At 38.5% G+C, this 19,420-nt stretch overlaps 1 protein-coding gene across 1 annotated transcript in view; it reads left to right on the top strand.

The window, feature by feature from the left end:
- ttbk2a (tau tubulin kinase 2a) overlaps positions 1-19,084 on the top strand; it is a 325,367-nt gene extending 306,283 nt beyond the window's left edge. The window contains exons 15-16 of the mRNA XM_051920065.1: positions 14,011-15,110; positions 16,440-19,084. Of these exons, the coding sequence (XP_051776025.1) occupies positions 14,011-15,110; positions 16,440-16,851 (1,512 nt within the window). The 3' untranslated portion in view covers positions 16,852-19,084. The remainder of the gene's footprint in view (positions 1-14,010; positions 15,111-16,439) is intronic.
- The last annotated feature ends 336 nt before the right edge of the window (positions 19,085-19,420 follow it).

Below are 19,420 nucleotides of genomic sequence, written 5' to 3'. Positions count from 1 at the left end.
TCACTCATTCGGTAGTTAGTTTTTTTGACTCTTATTTTAGATTTGACACCAGACCTCATAATGTGAGCAAAGAGGAGTATACAACATTTTTTTTTGGCTAGGATTGAAAATTTAAAAGTGAATAGTGTTTTTTTTTTTTTTAGTCGTTTGAGGAATTATGTGATTCTGATTTTTATAGTAAGTATAATCATTATTCCTACTTTTCCCAGTGACTGAAGACTGAAATGTTATCAGGATGTATATACAAGCAAGGCAGACATTTAAACACAAAATGTATTTTCAAGCTTATGTATATTTTCAGCAAGTGAGAATTCCATAGCTGCCCATCTTTATCAGTTTGCACAAAATCTTTTTTTAGTCAGAGATGAAAAATAACACGTGATCATTGTGACACTTGTGATTTGTTGGCTGGGTTCCTTTGAATACAATTATACTTGGCCTACATGCTGTGATTCAATACATAAAAAGCATTTTCTAACTGAGAAAAATAGGTATAGTGTCAGTCAGTATTTATGCTTAAAATTGGACAGCAAAAGGTTTATCTGTACTGTCCTGTATGGTGAGAGGCAGTATGAACAGAATGAAGGATCAGAACATGAGATGTACTCGATTGCCTAGCCAAGTTTGAAGCCAGAAAATCAGCCCAATCTGTTATCATTCCCATTATAAAATAAACATTCATAGTCTAAAATACATTAAGCAATCACTTGTTTTGCTGTACTAACTAATCAAGACATTCTCACAAAGGTTTAAAGGTTCTATTTGCAATCACAGGTACCCAGGAAGCATACAGCATCAACCTTTATGCAGTCACGTAGATGACATCATGCCGTGTGTGTTCCCAGCACCCATGGATAGCAACAACATAGCAACCATATATGAAAAAAGCACAACATGGTGGCACCCATAATAAAAAAACAACTTGGGCAATGTAGACCCAACTTTTATCACTGTAGCATCTTACTATGCTTACTCTGTATATATAGATACTGTATATATGTACAGCATATTTAGATATATAGCTAATTGTATATACAGATACATATCTATGTACAGCCCGCATCTTCAGATTCAACCAACCATAGATTGAAAATATTTGAACAGAAAAAAATCAAAATCCAGAAAGTCCTTTAAACCAAAACTTGAAATTACTGAGTGTCAAGCACTACACGGAATCCACAAGAATGAAATGGTCTATAGGCATACTCTCTCATAATAGGAGTTGAATTAAATGGCTCATAGGAGTAAACTTTCAGTTCCTATATAGCAGTCAATTGCTGAGCCACCACACCAGCCTTGGTCTACTTTGTACGTCGATCAACCCCATTCTCTAGCAATTGCCACCTTTATTAAAGGAAAGCTTTTTATCATTTAGCTATCCTACATCAGCTTCTGAGCACTATCAATTGCCAAGTTAGGAAACTGTTTCCATCTTTACACCTCCCGCTGTTAAAAAAAAAAATATATATATATATATATATTTATAATATATAATATATATATACACACACATATTCTGGAAAATAAAAACACTCAGACAACAAAGACTAAACAATCACTGTTCAAAAAGTTCAACTAAAATTGGACTTCTTAAACCTTTGCACTCCCTCAAGCCAATCAGAGTGAGGCCATCTATCGTCAGCCCGCAGATACCTGACCAGCAGGGCACTGGTTTTATACTTAGGCATGGTTATCTGTACACAGCATGTGCATGCAAAAAACTGTGCAGGCAAGAAATGGTCTGTACACATACACACACACACACACACACACACCTGTAGGTAATCAGCGCACTCTAAATTAAATACTAAAGCTTCAACCAGCAATTGAAAGGGACACACTTGTGCACAGCGGCAAACACTGCCCTGCATTTCTTCAAACAAAACCTGTTTGGTCAACAATCCTGACTGTAAGGCGCTGTGAGGACCTTAGTATCACATTGTGCGTTTGTTTCTATGAAAAAATGAATTCTGAAAAGCAATTGAGTGGTCAATTCAATTGCTCAGAAGACTAAGAGGGAGCATAAAGTACTATCTATTGAAGAGAAAATAAAAATCTTAAAACTTTTGAAAAATGGCATGCCAGTTGGAAAAGTCATTATTCCCTAAGCAATACAATACCTATTTATAAAGCATTTACTGTATTAGGTTTTATAAGTAATTCAGAGAAGATTTAAAGTAAACAGGCGGATGTGCATTGGTTATATGCAAATACTGCACCATTTTTAATATAAGAGACTTGAGCATCTGAGGTCCAGGAGCCAATTCCCCGCTGATGTGGAGGGACGACTCTATGTAGATGGAGGGACATAAACTGCATGTGTCCTAAAGTATCCTCAGCCTCCAAAGTGGCACTCAATTTTCCACTCTTCTTGACTCGCATCTTGCAACCAGTTTTTGGTTCACTTCAGTGTTGTCACTCCCAAGCGGTCTTTTGACATTCTGCCTTTGTTTGCTTTACAGTTGGTGGTGATGACAAATTACAAGTTTAACCCAAACACATCATAGCAGGGGCGCAAATAGTCATACAAAAATAAACCATAACATAATAAATCTGTTGTTGGCATAATAAAAGATGTTACTAACAGGTGTCAGGCTGGTCAGTGCAGATTCAGTGGACAGTGTATTCCATGTAGACTAATGGTCACCCAAAGTATGTTTTTTTGATTGGCTCTCATAAGGGTATGAAAGATTGCTGCACCCTTATGGAGTAAGCCTACATAATGGACCGACTGAAGATATCCAGTGCACAATGTCTGTATCTAGGAAAATGCCTCAGATGCATAATTGTCAAAGACCTCCCATGTCTATGTGGATTTTTTCCCGGATGCTCTGGTTTCATCCCACAGTCCAAAGACATGCAGGTTAGGTGGACTGGTGACACTAAATTGGCCCTATTGTGTGGTTCGGGTGTGTTTCTATGTGTGTGCGTGCTTGTGATGAACTGGCACCCTGTCCGGAATTTGGTCCTGCCTTGCACCCTACGCTAGCCGAGACAGGATCCAGCGCCCAACCCCATCTCCCCCAACCCATCCATTCCCAACCACCACAACTCTGTTCAGGACTAAGCTGGTTAAAAAATAACTGACTAATATCTCTGTAGTTTTATTGTTCAGAGAAGAGATATACAGGGTATTGGTTGTATTATGGCTGCAACTCTAAGAGAACACATTCCATCTTCTCTTTTATCTGTCTGTTGGCTATGGGCTGACTGAGCAAACTCCATCCTGGTGGTTCACAGTGAATGCAGGTTTTGGATAAAAAGTGCCTAAATGTTCAATCAGTCACTGGTATAATTAGATATTTTTTTTTACTTTTGGTCTTTTAACTGATTTGTGCCCAGGTGGTGGCTGTGAGACTAAGAATCTGTGCTTGTGTCTGGAAGGTGACCAGTTCAAATTCTGATTCTGCCAGAAGGAATAGTACTCTGTTGGGCCGTTGAGCAAGGCACTTAACCTGAAAATTGCTCCAGGGAGGTGCTGTTCAATTGCTGACCCTGTTGCTCTGACCCCCAAAGGTCATACGAAAAAGGCAATTTTACCTTGGGGATTAGTACAATGTACCAAATAAAAAAAAATCTTTTTGAGATTTCTGCTGTCTTTTTTTATATACTTTATGCTTAGAAACCAGTACACTTTTTTCCGATGACACCAGATAGGAATTATTAATTAGTACCTGTTATACACAACAGTGTTTCTGTTAAAATTACACAGAGCAGATAAAATCTTATCAAAAACCATGGAGATATATGTTTTGATATGTTAATATGTTGCCAAGTTCATTTGATTGCAGTGATAAGTCCCCAGGAATAGTGTCCAGGACAAGGGTTTTTGTTATCAAGTGAGAGTAGTTGATGACTGACATGAATGAAAAAACACAGCTTTGTAGGACCACTTTTGTGGACCCCAGGGTACTGGTATATTAAAAATATCTGTTCACTAGGATATTAATTACGTATGTACAGTCCCACATCCAAGAGTTCTTGATTATTCAAACCAAGCTGAAAGATGAATTTTGAGTATACTGTAGGAGCACTCCCAACATCACACACATGTAAATTGTGCAACTAATATCAGTGTTTACTTCTAACTATTGATTTAAAACCCAGTAATATCAGTAACTGATGTTTATATGGTGATCATGTATGTTCTTATTAGATGCTTAGAAAGCCTGATCAATTTGCTAACCAAGCAATAAAAGAAAAGCCCCAAAGAATTTTCCCAAGACTGAAAGATATGCATCTTATCCTTATCCATGTATTACACTGTTTCTTTTTATATTAATAAATACAAACTAAATAACTGAGTTGGTAGATTGGTAGACTGAATTAGTGCACTTCCATTCCTAAGCTTGTAATGCTGGACACCACTATGAATGTAATGCAGGTAATGTAAAAGTAAAAACTCTTTAATATACAAAGATGATATTGAAGGCAAACTGACAAACAACTGGAGTAAAAGTAAATGTTTTGATGAAAGGGGAAAAGTACACAAACCACATAGAAAATTTTGACAACAATCAATATTGCTATATTCTTTCTGTTTCTATGGCATGCCCAAAATAATGTAAAGTTTTAAAATTCCTGAACTTGTTGCTTTTACTTATAATACTAAGTAACTTAGTTTTTTTTTCTACCCTATGTGTGAAGAAATGTTACTATTCAATTACTCTGCCATTCATTTCCTGATCCCACATTCTAGCAGGAAACACCATTGGACAGATCACTTTTAGTCACACTGACATAGACAACCGATGAAAACTTTTAGAACACCTCAGTTTTTACAGTTTGTCTCAAGTTTAATGAGTTGAAATGCAACGAGTGACCTTAAATGGCAAACAGGTAAGCATTAAACTGTTAAAGGGTTACATTTAAAGTTTAGGTTAGCAAAAACTGAACAAAAGGAAATTTCAGAATATTACAAGTGGGCCTTCTTCAGAGAACAATTAATAGGTTACAACCCACAGATGTTCTTCAAGTAAAGTAAACCTTGCAAGTTGAAGCAAACAATATGCACAGGTGTCCCAACTTCTGTTGATTACTAATAACTCTTTTGTCTGTCTTAAAGCAAAGTTGGAAGAGACTGTTACTACATCCTCTGAAGTACTTGGACAATATTCTAGTGAAAATGGCAAGTAACAAATCAAATGAGATGGAGCATTATTACCCTTTGAGGTATAGGTCTTTCATTTTGAGAAATTCAAAAAAGAAATTAAAGTGTCAATGAGTACAGTGTTTTGCACAATCCAAAAGTAATTGGAAACTGGAAGAAACTTTGATAGGAAGAGATCTGGCAGACCCAAAGTCACAACGCAATCAGAAAACTTCTGAGGGTCACCAGCTTATGTGACAGGCACCTCACAGCACAACAGCGTCAAGCATGCCTGAACAGTGGTTGAAAAAAGCAAATCTCAGTTTCTACTGTGAAGTGGAGACTGTGCTGCAGGTTGGACCGGCAAGCAGCAGTAGGAAAACCATTCTTTAAAGCAGGGGTCCCCAACCCCCGGTCCGCAGCCGACTGACAGCCGGGCCGCGAGAGAACTGCCGGCAACAGCGACTCACTCAGACTTTTCAGAATGCTTGGCGGGAGGGGCTTTGCAGCGGCGCAGAGAGAGGAGAGAGACCGAGGTGAGAGAGTATTACAACAAAGTATTTTTATGGTCCCGACAGTTTCCCCATATGACATGAGTCTATAGAAATCGCGTAACTACGAAGTACATTCACCAGATGCTTTCATTACAACGAAGTGACCTTGAAATGCTTGAACGAATCATCCACAGAGCAGTTAGATCTGTGGTCGCAGCTCAGTTGTGTACATTTGCACAACGATCCCCAAACAGAAACATTGTAAAAAAATCTCTTTCTTCGAACTTTCCTCGTACTGTTTTTATTTTTTATTTTATTTTATTTTTTTTCTGTTTTTGTTGTCTGTGGTTTTCAGTGATACCTTTTGCTTATTGCTTGTCAACATTTGAAAAACATCCGTTGGAATTTAACTCATTGTCACCCTCCTATAGAAACGGCAGACACGAAAAAAAGATAGTAGTGTTAATGTTTGTGATGTGCAATCTGTTGGATTGGCAAATGTAAAGCATGTCTTTGTTATATGCAAAAAAAGAAGAAAAATCTCAGATTGCAAACGTATGCGAACTGCTTAATAACTTTAATAATAATAGAAATGTTATGTAAATTGTGTATAAAACTACCCCTCCCCCCGACCGGACCATGGAAAAATGTGCATCTAATAAAGTGGTCCTTGCTGTCAAAAAGGTTGGGGACCACTGCTTTAAAGGACAAAATAAGGGCCTTGAAATACCGGCTGTGGATTACTGCAGACTGGAAGAAAGTCTTGTGGACCGATGAATCAAAATTTGGAATCTTCAGTTCACCGCACAGGATGCGTTTGTGAAAGGATGGTTCCTCAGTGTATGACACCAACTGTCAAACATGAAGGAAGGAGTGTGATGGTCTGTTTTTGCTTTTTTAGCAGCAAACAGTGCCTACTTTGATGAATCAAAATTTAAATACAATTTTGTACTCTTAATGATTCCTTGACTTATTTTTTTATTTGCCATTGTCGATATGTTCTATGCCTTGATTTCATGAAACATAGACATTAAACTGTGTGCATTTCTATAAAAACTGAGGTGTTCTAAAACTTTTGACTGGTAGTGTCAGGTCAAGTTAGGCTTAACAATATGTGATATAAATCAGTTGCGAGAAAACAGCGTTCGGGGCAGAACACTAACCAGCCTTGTAAGCTGTAAGGCAGCAGCCCTAAGCACTGTGCAGCTTTTATATGATGTTACCTTTTCGTGCAAGTTTAAGTCCCACAATTGGTTTAAAAGCTTTTTACAACCAGCCTGAAGAAGGGGCCTCAGTTGCCTCGAAAGCTTGCACATTGTAATCAGTTCAGTTAGCCAATAAAAGGTGTCATTTTGCTTGACTTATGGCTAACACGGTACAACACCCTACTGCTATGGACCTGTTCTAATACCCTTCTGATAATAGGTGGATATTGTATTCCAAATTTGGTTTTGCATTTTCATCATACAGAGATAGTTGTAAAGGATAGTATTGTTCTGAACTTTGTGTTTTTGAACAAGTCAGTCTCTGTTTATTGAGGTAAGTGCTTGCTGTAGTGGCTGTTAACTTTCCACCTGGAATATATGATTAGCAATGGCATCACCTTAAAATATAAAATTAAAGTCCATTACAAGCTTGAATGTTCACTGGGTATATTGGTGTGAACTCAATACAATGTATTCCTGAATAACTGGTATTGAGAACAGTGGCAGGAAGATGATTATTGATCCATGCTATTAATAAAAAAAACAAAACAAGACACTGCTTCTATAGACCATGTTTTGAAAGACAGAGATGTGCTTAAACTAAAGATATGTTGCATTGCACTCTTTTAGAAACACTCCCAAGCTGGAGCTGTTGAGGATCATTCACTTCTATGTAAATCACTTAGATAAGATGAAAACCTAATATCTGCAAACCTTCATTATTTATTTGGAGGCATAGCGCCCAAATGGAAGCAGGCTATATATCACACATTCAATGATTTTGTTATTTATTTTTGCAAGATTCCTGTTACTTGACTGACTCTTAAAGGATTATTTTTGTATTTTTCCAAGTCAAAGCTGTTTCTTTACAAACATGGTATGTATTATTTTGCCACATCAGACCGTGTTCTAAAATGAAGTGTTTTTTATGAACATTAAAATACTTTGTTCTTGCAACTTACAATGGGGCTCTGTGGAACTCTGAGAACATTATAGAAAAAGCCTTCACACGTGCCAAATACAGTATATCAATTTTTCAAGCTGAAAAGGTTACTGAGCATTGATATGTATCTTGAGGTTACCCACATATTTCAAAACAGCAATTCTGTGTCTTTTTAAAAAGGACAAAAAGCATCCATTGTTGTGAAATTCAGCCATTTAAAAGGAGACTGGCTGTGAGCCTTGTGTTACCCTTGCTCTCTCTTCTTTGTAGTCATCTAGACAATAATAATGACAAAATCACACTTATGATCACATATATTCTTTGACTGTGCAAAAGATACTGCCTGCTCCAGCTGCATTGATAAAGTATGTGTATTTTGCAGTCACATAGCAGACAATGATGTTACCAGAACTGAACGAACATTATAGGTATGCATCCAGTGCTTGAATGGGAGAAAGTTGATACAGGGAATTAGTGCACATTGCTCCACTTCAAGCCATGAATACAAACGTACATACAACATCCTTAACCCCCTTTCCAGGGCAGAGTTGTGGTCCACCTGTAACCTGTCCAAGACAGGAACAATCTCTAGAAAAGATGTCAGTCCATCGCAGGGTGTAACACACACACACACACACATACACTTATTTATTTATTTATTTTTTTAAAGAAAATATGCAAATGTTGAGTAACATTCCCTAACTTAGAAACATAAAGTGACAGGCTATGGTATACAGTAAATACAGTTTTACAGATAACTTTGAATGTTCTGGTCCAATGTAAAAAGGCCAGAGTAAAGTAAGTAATACATTAAAATTAAAAAAAAAAAATGCATGAGTTGGATATATATGTAGCTGCACAAATCTTATATATAATATTATATATTATATATATATATACAGTATATATATATTTATATAATAGGAATAACAGAGACCTGGCTTAAAAAAAATGGGGGCAGGAGTGCAGCATTGACAGGTACACTTTATTTAGGAAAGATGGGTAGAGCTCCATGGTGGAAAAATAAGGTGTTAAAAATGAAAAAAACAGCTTTGGAAAGCATTTAAAAGTCTTTTTACTCCAGCACTACCAGTAGGAAATATGAAAGCAGAGGTTTAAAAGGATATTAGAAAAACTAAAAGGCTGTTGGAGAGAAATATTACAGAAAAGATGACCCAAAGAGATTCTTTTAGTATTTTAGTAGTAAAATAACAGTCAAGGAGGAGGTGAAGACCATTAGATAGATATATAGATACTTTATTAATCCCAAGGGGAAATTCACATACTCCAGCAGCGGCATACTGATACAAAAAAACAATATTAAATTAAAGAGGAATAAAAATGTAGGTAAAAACAGACAATAACTTTAAATAATGTTAACGTTTACCCCCCCCGGGTGGAATTGAAGAGTCGCATAGTTTGGGGGAGGAACGATCTCCTCAGTCTGTCAGTGGAGCAGGACAGTGACAGCAGTCTGTCGCTGAAGCTGCTCCTCTGTCTGGAGATGACACTGTTTAGTGGATGCAGTGGATTCTCCATAATTGATAGGAGCCTGCTGAGCGCCCGTCGCTCTGCCACTGATGTCAAACTGTCCAGCTCCATGCCTACAATAGAGCCTGCCTTCCTCACCAGTTTGTCCAGGCGTGAGGCGTCCTTCTTCTTTATGCTGCTTCCCCAGCATACCACTGCGTAGAAGAGGGCACTCGCCACAACTGTCTGATAGAACATCTGCAGCATCTTATTGCAGATGTTGAAGGACGCCAGTATTCTAAGGAATACTTAGACAATAACTTATTATTACAGACAGTAAAGGTGAGCTAGAATGCTTAGACAGTGAAATAGTAAATGCTTTGAACTTAATTATGTGTCAATAATCTTACAGAAGTGATGTGGGATTTCTAAGGAGGCATTAAGTGACTTGGGAATTATAAAGGGAGAAGTACTGCTTGGAAAACATGGCCTGAAATCTAACAAATCACTGAGTGCTTAAGGAAGTTAGTGAGTACATATATAAACCCTGGGTACATATTTTTCCAAAAATCTCTGCATGTTTGGGGAAGTTCCTAAAGACAGGAAACTTGCAAATATTATCCCGTTTCATTATTATCCCGATCATGAGAAAGATGATCCAGCAAATCCAGGTAATTATATACCCGTAGGCTTAACATGCATCATGAATAAATGAAAGCAGTTATGGAGGTAAAGGTTGAGCAGCACATGTCTAGAACAATAATGATAGTGAGGAGTCAACATGGGATCAGATGAGGAAGGTCGAGATTCCCAAATACCCTGGAATTCAGGAGGCAACAAAAGGATAAGATAAAAGAGGAGCATGTAACATTATTTACCTTGATTTTTTCAGAAGGCTTTTGATTAGGTACCAAATGACATATCGTACTAAAACAATTTGGAATTCAAAGTGCAGTGTGTAGGTGACTACTAAATTGGCTCAAACACAAGCAATAAAAGGTTAGGAATTCTGTGATATTAAAAGTGGTCTCTCTTGGGAATCAGTGTTATTGCTGCTGCACTTTTTAAATGATCAAATAATCTAGACAAGAATATAATCAATCAGCTGGTTAAGTTTGCAAGTGATATGTGGTAGGGCGGATAATGTAGGATCAGCTAAATTGTTGCAGAGGGACTTGGACAGATTTGTGGCAGGTGAAATGTAATGTAAGTAAAGTAAAGAATTACATCTAGAAAGTAAATATGCTAGATTTAAATACACAATGGGAGGTCTGAAACTTGAACATGCACATTAGGAGAAGGATCTGTGAGTCCTAGTCGATACATCACTATCTACATCCAGATAGAGGCCAGAAGCAGTCAAGATGCTAATAAAATGTTAGGTTATATAGCAACTTGATGTGTTGAGTACAAGTCAAGGGAGGTTATTCTTAAGCTATATAACACATCAGGGAATCATCATCTGGAGTAGTGTGTGCAGTTTTGGTCTTCCATATTATAAAAAAGACATAGCAGCACTATAGAAAGTCTAGAGAAGAGCAACTAGGCAGGGCTATAAGGAGAAATTGAAGGAGCCGAACTTTTCAGTTTAGACAAATTGATATAAAGTGTTACCTTAAACTTTTAACAAGAAAGCAAGGACATCGTTGGAAATTGGTTAAGGGCAGATTTTACACAAATTTGATCATTTTTCTTCACACAAACCACCACAGACAAGTGGAATTAATGACTAAGTGGTGAGACTTTAAGGACTTTCAAGCCTTGACTTAATGTTATTTTGGAAAAATCTAGGGTATTCGAATTTGTGAGATCATTGGGCTGAATGGCCTGTTCATGTCACAAATGTTTTGATGTTCTGAATCCCGCACGTTGAGTAGCACATGCAAATAAGAATCTTGCTGTAGTTAGTACACGTGCTAATAATCACCCTGTATACCTGTATTATTGTTGACTGGGGGCCATATTGTTCATTTATTGGAGAAAGCCTGAAATTTTCAATTACTTTACTGTAAAATATGTTGTGATTCTATAATATTTAAACACTAATAATTCATTTTTGTAATGATAAAATTGGTAACACATTAAGTTTAAAGTACTGCAAAAATGCTTTATTGCTCATTATGAAGACCCAAAGAAGTGTTTGTTAAGGTCTTGTTACAAGTTACAAGGGGTTGTTACATAGTAGTAAATGAGCAACAGATGCATTTTTTATGTAAACTAAAGTGTTACCATAAAATTTAATAAATGATTTAATTCTGCCATTTTATATTGTGTTTTCTTCATGTGTGCCGCCATTCTGTAATCATTTTTTCACAGCCACAGATATGTATTTCTTGGCCACAACACTTGTTGCTAATTATGTGATATTAAGTATTGCTAGGCATGAGATGATTGCATTCTAAGTGTTTAAGGTAGCACTGTAGTGTCTCCTTTCATTTCAGCTTTTAGTTAGGAAATTCTGTGCCAGTTTTGTATCTTTGACTTTGTGTAAACATTTTTGATTTGGATTCTTGCACCTCATTTTGGTTTTGATGAAATTTTTTTTTTTTCCTCCAACCTGTTAATGAACTTTTAGTCTAACTTTTTGACTACAATCCTTGTCTGCCCCAGGATAGACTTGGCTTCTCTTGGTCGTTTTACTCCTTTTATTTAATGCACTGTCTCCATCTGAGCATACTTAACAGCCGTATGTGAAATGCTTCAGTCTTGAGTACTCTTACTTGACAATCATTTCATTGGTGTATATCTTCAACTAACTTGATCTTGCTCCACTGATCAGTGTTTTTGCTTTTTAATTTTGTTGTGTTAAGAAGCCTTTTTGAAACCTGTTTCCTCATTTGACCTTGAATATCATTTGTGCTGTGCCAGTATTAATGAAATATGAAATCTGCACTTTCCTTAAGTGTCAGTTTGCTTTGGAAAGTAAAATAGCTATAGAGTAAGGTATAAAAAGGTTAAGATCAAGGTGTACTATTAGAAAGACAAGATTTAACATCACACATCCCTCCGCTTAATTCTTGAGAAGAATACACTCATTTTATTGTGGTTATATGCGTATTTTTCATACAGTGGGGCAAAAAAGTATTTAGTCAGCCACTAATTGTGCAAGTTCTCCCACTTAAAAAGATGAGAGAGACCTGTAATTTTCATCATAGGTATACCTCAACTATGAGAGACAAAATGAGAAAAAAAAATCCAGAAAATCACCTTGTCTGATTTTTGAAGAATTTATTTGTAAATTATGGTGGAAAAAAATATTTGGTCAATAGCAAAAGTTCATCTCAATACTTTGTTATATACCCTTTGTTAGCAATGACAGAGGTCAAACGTTTTCTGTAAGTCTTCACAAGGTTTTCACACACTGTTGCTGGTATTTTGGCCCATTCCTCCATGCAGATCTCCTCTAGAGCAGTGATGTTTTGGGGCTGTCGCTGGCCAACACGGACTTTCAACTCCCTCCAAAGATTTTCTATGGGGTTGAGATCTGGAGACTGGCTAGGCCACTCCAGGACCTTGAAATGCTTCTTACGAAGCCACTCCTTCGTTACCCGGGGTGTGTGTTTCGGATCATTGTCATGCTGAAAGACCCAGCCACGTTTCATCTTCAGTGCCCTTGCTGATGGAAGGAGGTTTTCACTCAAAATCTGACAATACATGGCCCCATTTATTCTTTCCTTTACACGGATCAGTCGTCCTGGTCCCTTGGCAGAAAAACAGCCCCAAAGCATGATGTTTCCACCCCCATTCTTTACAGTAGGTATGGTGCTCTTTGGATGCAACTCAGCATTCTTTCTCCTCCAAACACGACGAGTAGAGTTTTTTTCATCTGACCATATGACATTCTCCCAATCCTCTTCTGGATCATCCAAATGCTCTCTAGCAAACGTCTGGCACTGCAGGATTTGAGTCCCTGGCGGCGTAGTGTGTTACTGATGGTAGCCTTTGTTACTTTGGTCCCAGCTCTCTTCAGGTCATTCACTAGGTCTCCCCATGTGGTTCTGGGATTTTTGCTCACCGTTCTTGTGATCATTTTGACCCCACGGGGTGAGATCTTGCGTGGAGCCCCAGATCGAGGGAGATTATCAGTGGTCTTGTACGTCTTCCATTTTCTAATAATTGCTCCCACAGTTGATTTCTTCACACCAAGCTGCTTACCTATTGCAGATTCAGTCTTCCCAGCCTGGTGCAGGTCTACAATTTTGTTTCTGGTGTCCTTTGACAGCTCTTTGGTCTTTGCCATAGTGGAGTTTGGAGTGTGACTGTTTGAGGTTGTGGACAGGTGTCTTTTATATTGATAACGAGTTAAAACAGGTGCCATTAATACAGGTAACGAGTGGAGGACAGAGGAGCCTCTTACAGAAGAAGTTACAGGTCTGTGAGAGCCACAAATCTTGCTTGTTTGTAGGTGACCAAATACTTATTTTCCACCATAATTTGCAAATAAATTCTTTAAAAAAAAGACAATGTGATTTTCTGGATTTTTTTTTCCTCATTTTGTCTCTCATAGCTGAGGTATACCTATGATGAAAATTACAGGCCTCTCTCGTCTTTTTAAGTGGGAGAACTTGCACAATTGGTGGCTGACTAAATACTTTTTTGCCCCACTGTATAATGATACTGTACTGAGCAGATCTCATGCTGGGCGTTGCAGATCATGTTTAGCAAGGCTTTAAAAGAAGATATATTGTTAATTTAGAATTTAACTTAAAGGCGAATCTTATATGGAAGCACACTTTGAAAAGTGATCTCAGTTTTGCTCATTTATGATTTTTTTTTATTCACCTCAAACATCTTGCTTCTGTTTTACAGTTCACCGCTCCCAGGCCTTCAGTGCTGTCTACCCAGTCTGCCTCTGAGAGTGCACCGCCATGCCTTCTGCATGAGAAACAAGATGGGGATTGCCATCCGGTTGATAGTGCAACTGATCTGGACTCTCCTCAAGAGAGACCAGTCATTCCTGCTGCTCAGGTAGACTGTCCTGGGAGCCAAACTGAGGTGAAAGAAGAGGAAACAGAAAAGGGGAGGTCTGATTGCAGCACAAACCGAGATGAAAGAAAATTGCTAACACCACCTGTAGCAGTTACACCGGACCCAATTCCAGGTGGGCACGAGCCTACTCCTGTGGCTTCTGTAAGTGACCATTCTCCCACTGTAAATGGGAACACGAGAGATTTGACTCCACAGAGCAGTGTGCCATACAATATAGACACTGATCAAGTGGCAGGCATACTGGATGCTCCTGTTGTCAATGGAGAAGTCATAGCCCATCCCGGTGAGCTCCACTTATTAAGACCCAAGTTTACTGAGAACAATTGCTTTCAAGAACTGAAGGACCCAGAGAGTGATTCTGGTTATCCAGACAGATCAGCAGATCCAGTGCTCCGCCTTCTTATCCGACCTGACTTTAGCCTTGATGCAGAGGCCAGCCAGTGTCTTGCCAATGAGGTCAGAAGTGTAGAGACAGGGGCAGATGTGTCAAATGCAAATGAAGGCCTGGTGCAGGGCAAAAAAGATCCAGCACGGAGGCTGAGTCGCATTCCTGTATTGGCATTGGACGTTGAACCTGTTTTGGAGCTCTCAGCTCCTGTCTCTGCAAAAGAAAAGCTTCTGCAGAAGAAGGCATCCCAGTCAGATCCAGCAAAGCCTTTGACAGAAAAGAAGCAAGCTTCTTCTCTACGAGGAGAGCACTCCTCAGCTTGTGACCACTCACAGGAGGAGGACGAGTCAGAGATGCATTCCAGCCGAATGGGTGAAGACCCTGCCTCTGTGTCATCTTCATCCAGCCTATTGTCCCGTAAAAGTAAGATCCCCCGACCAGTGTCCATCTTCAGCTCCGAGCAGTTCAACACTAAGTTTCTTCCACGACCACCTCCAGGAAAACCTCCCAATCGACCTACACTTGATGGAAGGTAAGAAAATATTGTATTTTATTTTTTTTTTCTTAATACAATTAACAATTCCAAGAATTTTCTCCTCTACAAGACCTAAATGTATTATTGTTAGTATCACATGAGGCTGGTGTAAAGCCTCCATGCTGAGGCCTGCACTGAACTACTAAATTGAATGTTGTGCTAATGTGATTTTACCAGTAGTGTGAAAAGAATAGATAATATTTACCTCTCTGGGAATCGCCACCTTATTGTGGTTAAAAGGTTTGTGTGACCCTGGGAGCTGTATTGTCCGTAGCAGAAGCATCAATTCATAGTTCTTTATTTATGAAGTCATTTATGATATTTTTGAAAGCACATTTCAGCAATCACTGAACACTTTATCTAGTCTGAAAGTTGCATTTCACACTGACGCACACTGCACTCATTACCATGAAAACTGAGATGATAATTCACACTGCTATGTTTTAATTTAAGAATATCCATCCATCCATTATCCAACCTGCTATATCCTAACTGCAGGGTCACGGGGTCTGCTGGAGCCAATCCCAGCCAATATAGGGCACAAGGCAGAAAACAAACCCCGGGCAGGGCGCCAGCCCACCACAGCATTTAAGAATAGTGTTTTTAAAATGAAATTATCTCCATTCTAAATTGGGCTGAATGGTGCTACTTGGCTTGCAAGACTGCAGAAATCCTTGTGAGTGTTCTGCCTGTGACGGGTACACAGCAGTTAAAGTGGACCAGGAGATTAAGCATTGTCAAGAACAGAGTGGGTGCTCAAAGCCAAGAGGACAGAAAAAATCAAGTGCTGAATGTGGTGAAGTAAGTAAGGTGTTCTTAGTAATACATTTTTATTTAAAAAAAAAAAAAAAAGAAAAAACAAGTGCAGTACAGGTTTGTTGAGTGTGAGGAAGATAAAACATTACACTGCTTGGCTTGACTGTGTAAATAAAACTGAACAAAGCACTCATTTTGTGTCAGTCTTTGCTTGTTATGTGATGTCATTACACCAGTCCATCTTGGTACATAACTATCGATGTCTAGGTATATGAAGGTGTGATGCCAGCTGCAGACAACCTGGACATCTCACAGAAACCAGTAATGAACAGTACTTCTACCCAAAATTCAGAAAAAGGGGATAGTGCTGACAAAAGATTTTTTAGAAAAAAAAAAATCTTAGACAAAGGTCCTTAGTCCTTCTAACATTAGTTCCTTGACTTTTTTGGATGTGGCATTAGTTTGTGTTTTAATGAAATGTGCTGCTTTTTTTAACATTATCACTTAATTGGTAATAAATAATCTTTAAACAGAAACTCATTCCTGTTTTCTGAATGTTTTGTCTTTTAGGGTCCGACGTTTCCGGGTCGTGACTGGTGGGACACCTGAATCAGACCTGCTTTCCTGCCTTGCTCAGATCATCCAGAAAAGCAATGCTGCAAAGAATCGAAGCTCAAGCCAGCCCAAAAGCCAGACCAGCCCCAAAATCCCACCCAACAGCCCTTCCAGTCCTCTCCGAAGCCCTAGCACATCCCCCCGCAGCACATCCCTGCAGCGTTCAGTCAGCTCTTCACCTTCCAGAGGGGGTGGTGGCCGTACCTGCCACGAGCACCGCTCTGGAGGGCATGGCCGCAGTTGCTCCCCACCCAGTTTCTCAGGCTCACCTCCACCTCGCCGGTCATACAGGCAGGCACGCTCTGCCTCCTTCCATGCACCTCGTTTTAATAGGGTCAGCAAACCCTCCGGTAAGGTTAGCAGATAGTAACTTTTGATTCCTGCCCACCCCATTCCAGCTTGGCTGCCTCTTTGGAGCTTCCTTGCCTGCAGTTGCCACAACAGTGTATTCTTAATTCTGTGTCAATCGGAGGCCAAGCAAGTCATCATTCGTATTCAAAGATGCAGTGTTCATTAAAATTTTTTTTTTTAGGATTAATTTTAGAATGCTTGAGGTGAATGTATTAGATGTGTAAATACATGCTAAGATATTTAATTTATGTTCTGAGTTACTATATAGGAGTCTGCAATGGCAGATCTGCTAGGACTAAAAAAACCTTTTTTCTGAATGTAGGTTAAAAGGACAATGAAGAATGGCTTGTAACTGAGCCAGGGGGCTGCTGTATGGGAGAATGTAAGAATTTGATTGTAATGTTGCCATGCTGCTACTGCTTTCACCTGTAAATATGGACTGGGGATCTGGGGTGCTCTGAGTTGCAGTTGTTTAATTTCAGTGAAGCTCATTTTGTTGTTTCAGAAATTACTACTGCTTACATTTTTCTGAATGCACAGTAGACTTGAGAAAACCTCATGAGTAGCTGCTTTATTATCTGAAGATATTGTGCAATTTGGGAGCTCCTCAGGTTTATGCTGGTCATCTCACCCTGTGAGAGAGAACGAGATCCACTCCATCATATCTGAAATCTCTGAGCGTAAAATAAGAGTATTAGTTATGAAGCAAGACCCCATTTCCACAAAAAGCTGACCCCAGTGTTGCCTTGTTGTGCTTTTGTTTGCCAGTTGTGTACAACTGTTGCTGACAGTCCATGGGGTGAGGCTACCTCACTTACATTCTTGTTCTTCCTAAAGTACGGAATTATTAATCACACATTCGTTTGCAGGTTCTATAAGTTTTATCCCCTTTGTTTCTGGATTTGTATTTTTTCATGGGAGTTGCCACAATTTACAGTGTATCATTTCATAGTTCATGAATATGTTTATTTGTTCATCAAGTCAGTTTTTTGTGTTGTATTGCCCTCATTATGCTTAAATTCTAGCTTTGGTATCTCTAAAGTACCCGTTGTGGGAGTGGGTTTGGAAGATGATAAAGCTGCTTGAGCTTGTCTTTTATTGAAGAAATAAAGAGGACATGATGGTGTTACCTTTGACTACACCTTAGGGCAAAGTTATCAAACTCCAGTCCTGGGAGGGCCATAGTGGCTTGCGGTTTTTCTTCTTGTCCACTTTCTTCTTTAGTAGCCAGTTATTACTGCTAGTGAAACAGACTTTGCTGCCTTGATTTTACTGGGCCCATTTTTGTGATTCCAAAAACTAAATTCCTTGTTTTTACCTTTAATCAACTGCCAGCTAACAATAAATACTGTGCTGACTCCAGATCAAGAAAAGGAAACAATATTAGAAATGTGTTATGTGTCAGACTGAGTGCACTGCCAAGCTCTAACATAGGGGTCTCTAACATTTACTGGATGGCTGCAGTGACTTTAGGTTTTCATTGTAGCCATTTTAATTGTTCTGTCTACTAAGAAAGAACACAGACATTTTTAAATAATGGGATTAAAACATGATAGGTTTTAGAGAAAACAAGTTGCATATTTTAAATCTAAGGTCAAAACCAAAATAGTAGCTACCTCTTAGTGAGTCAAAGTACCAAATTGGAAACAGAGGAGATAAAATGAGTACGATTCATGTGCCAGCTGCTCAAGTTCTTAATTGTGATAATGTAAGACTAGAAAGTGACCTTTACACTTTTCACGAGATGATGTTATGTGGCATACACTTCCTGCTGATCTTCTGTAGCAACTGCACTGTAAATTTGTGAGACCCATAGAAAAACAAAATGGTATTGGAAAGTATCAAAAAATAGTTTAATAATAAAAAATAAAAATTATTTCAAATTCTTAAAATTAGAAGAGATTTATTAACAACCCAGTTTATAATAGTAAATGAATACTCAAAAATGATTATTTTATATTTTACTTTCCCCATGTGGTTTGTTGTAATGACCAAGAAAAGAAATGTAATTTCATGCTGTCATGAAAAACAAAGATAACAAAGTTTCTGTTAGAATAGGCATCTATGGGGATCATCACAGAACACAAGCAAACAATCAGTGTGTTTGTGTGCACACATAGCTGGGTTAAGGTGAGTAACCCACCTGTTTAAGGCAGAAACCTGGTTTCTTAAGCATCAGCGTTTACATTCTCAAGTAATCTTCTGGAGTTCTCCTTTGTCAAAATGCTCCGTTGTCATAAAACTGTGCACAGTGTAAACTTTGGCAGCTGCATCACCTGGTCTCACTTTTTCAACATATCGATAGCAAACAGCTGGATGAACACTAAAATGATAATTTAATAATATGTTTCTGTAACCAGATTGCACTCTTTGCACTTTGCTGCTTGGCTGTGCAGTTTAGCCCTGCAGAAGACCTGGTACCTGTGCTTTTAGCTTTCCACCCAGTGCTGCTGTGATTATAATAGCGCAGATAGGTTAGGCTACTTGTTACCTTAAAAAGTAATCTGACTATATAATGCATATTACTTTTAATGTATTACACCCCCCAACATTTCTCTCGAGATTGTGCAGCTGAGCTTTAGCAC

This window comes from Erpetoichthys calabaricus, chromosome 16, assembly GCF_900747795.2.
Source record: "Erpetoichthys calabaricus chromosome 16, fErpCal1.3, whole genome shotgun sequence".
Lineage (NCBI taxonomy): Eukaryota > Metazoa > Chordata > Cladistia > Polypteriformes > Polypteridae > Erpetoichthys > Erpetoichthys calabaricus.
Note: the sequence above shows the minus strand (reverse complement) of the source record. Positions and strands in the feature narration are given on the sequence as shown.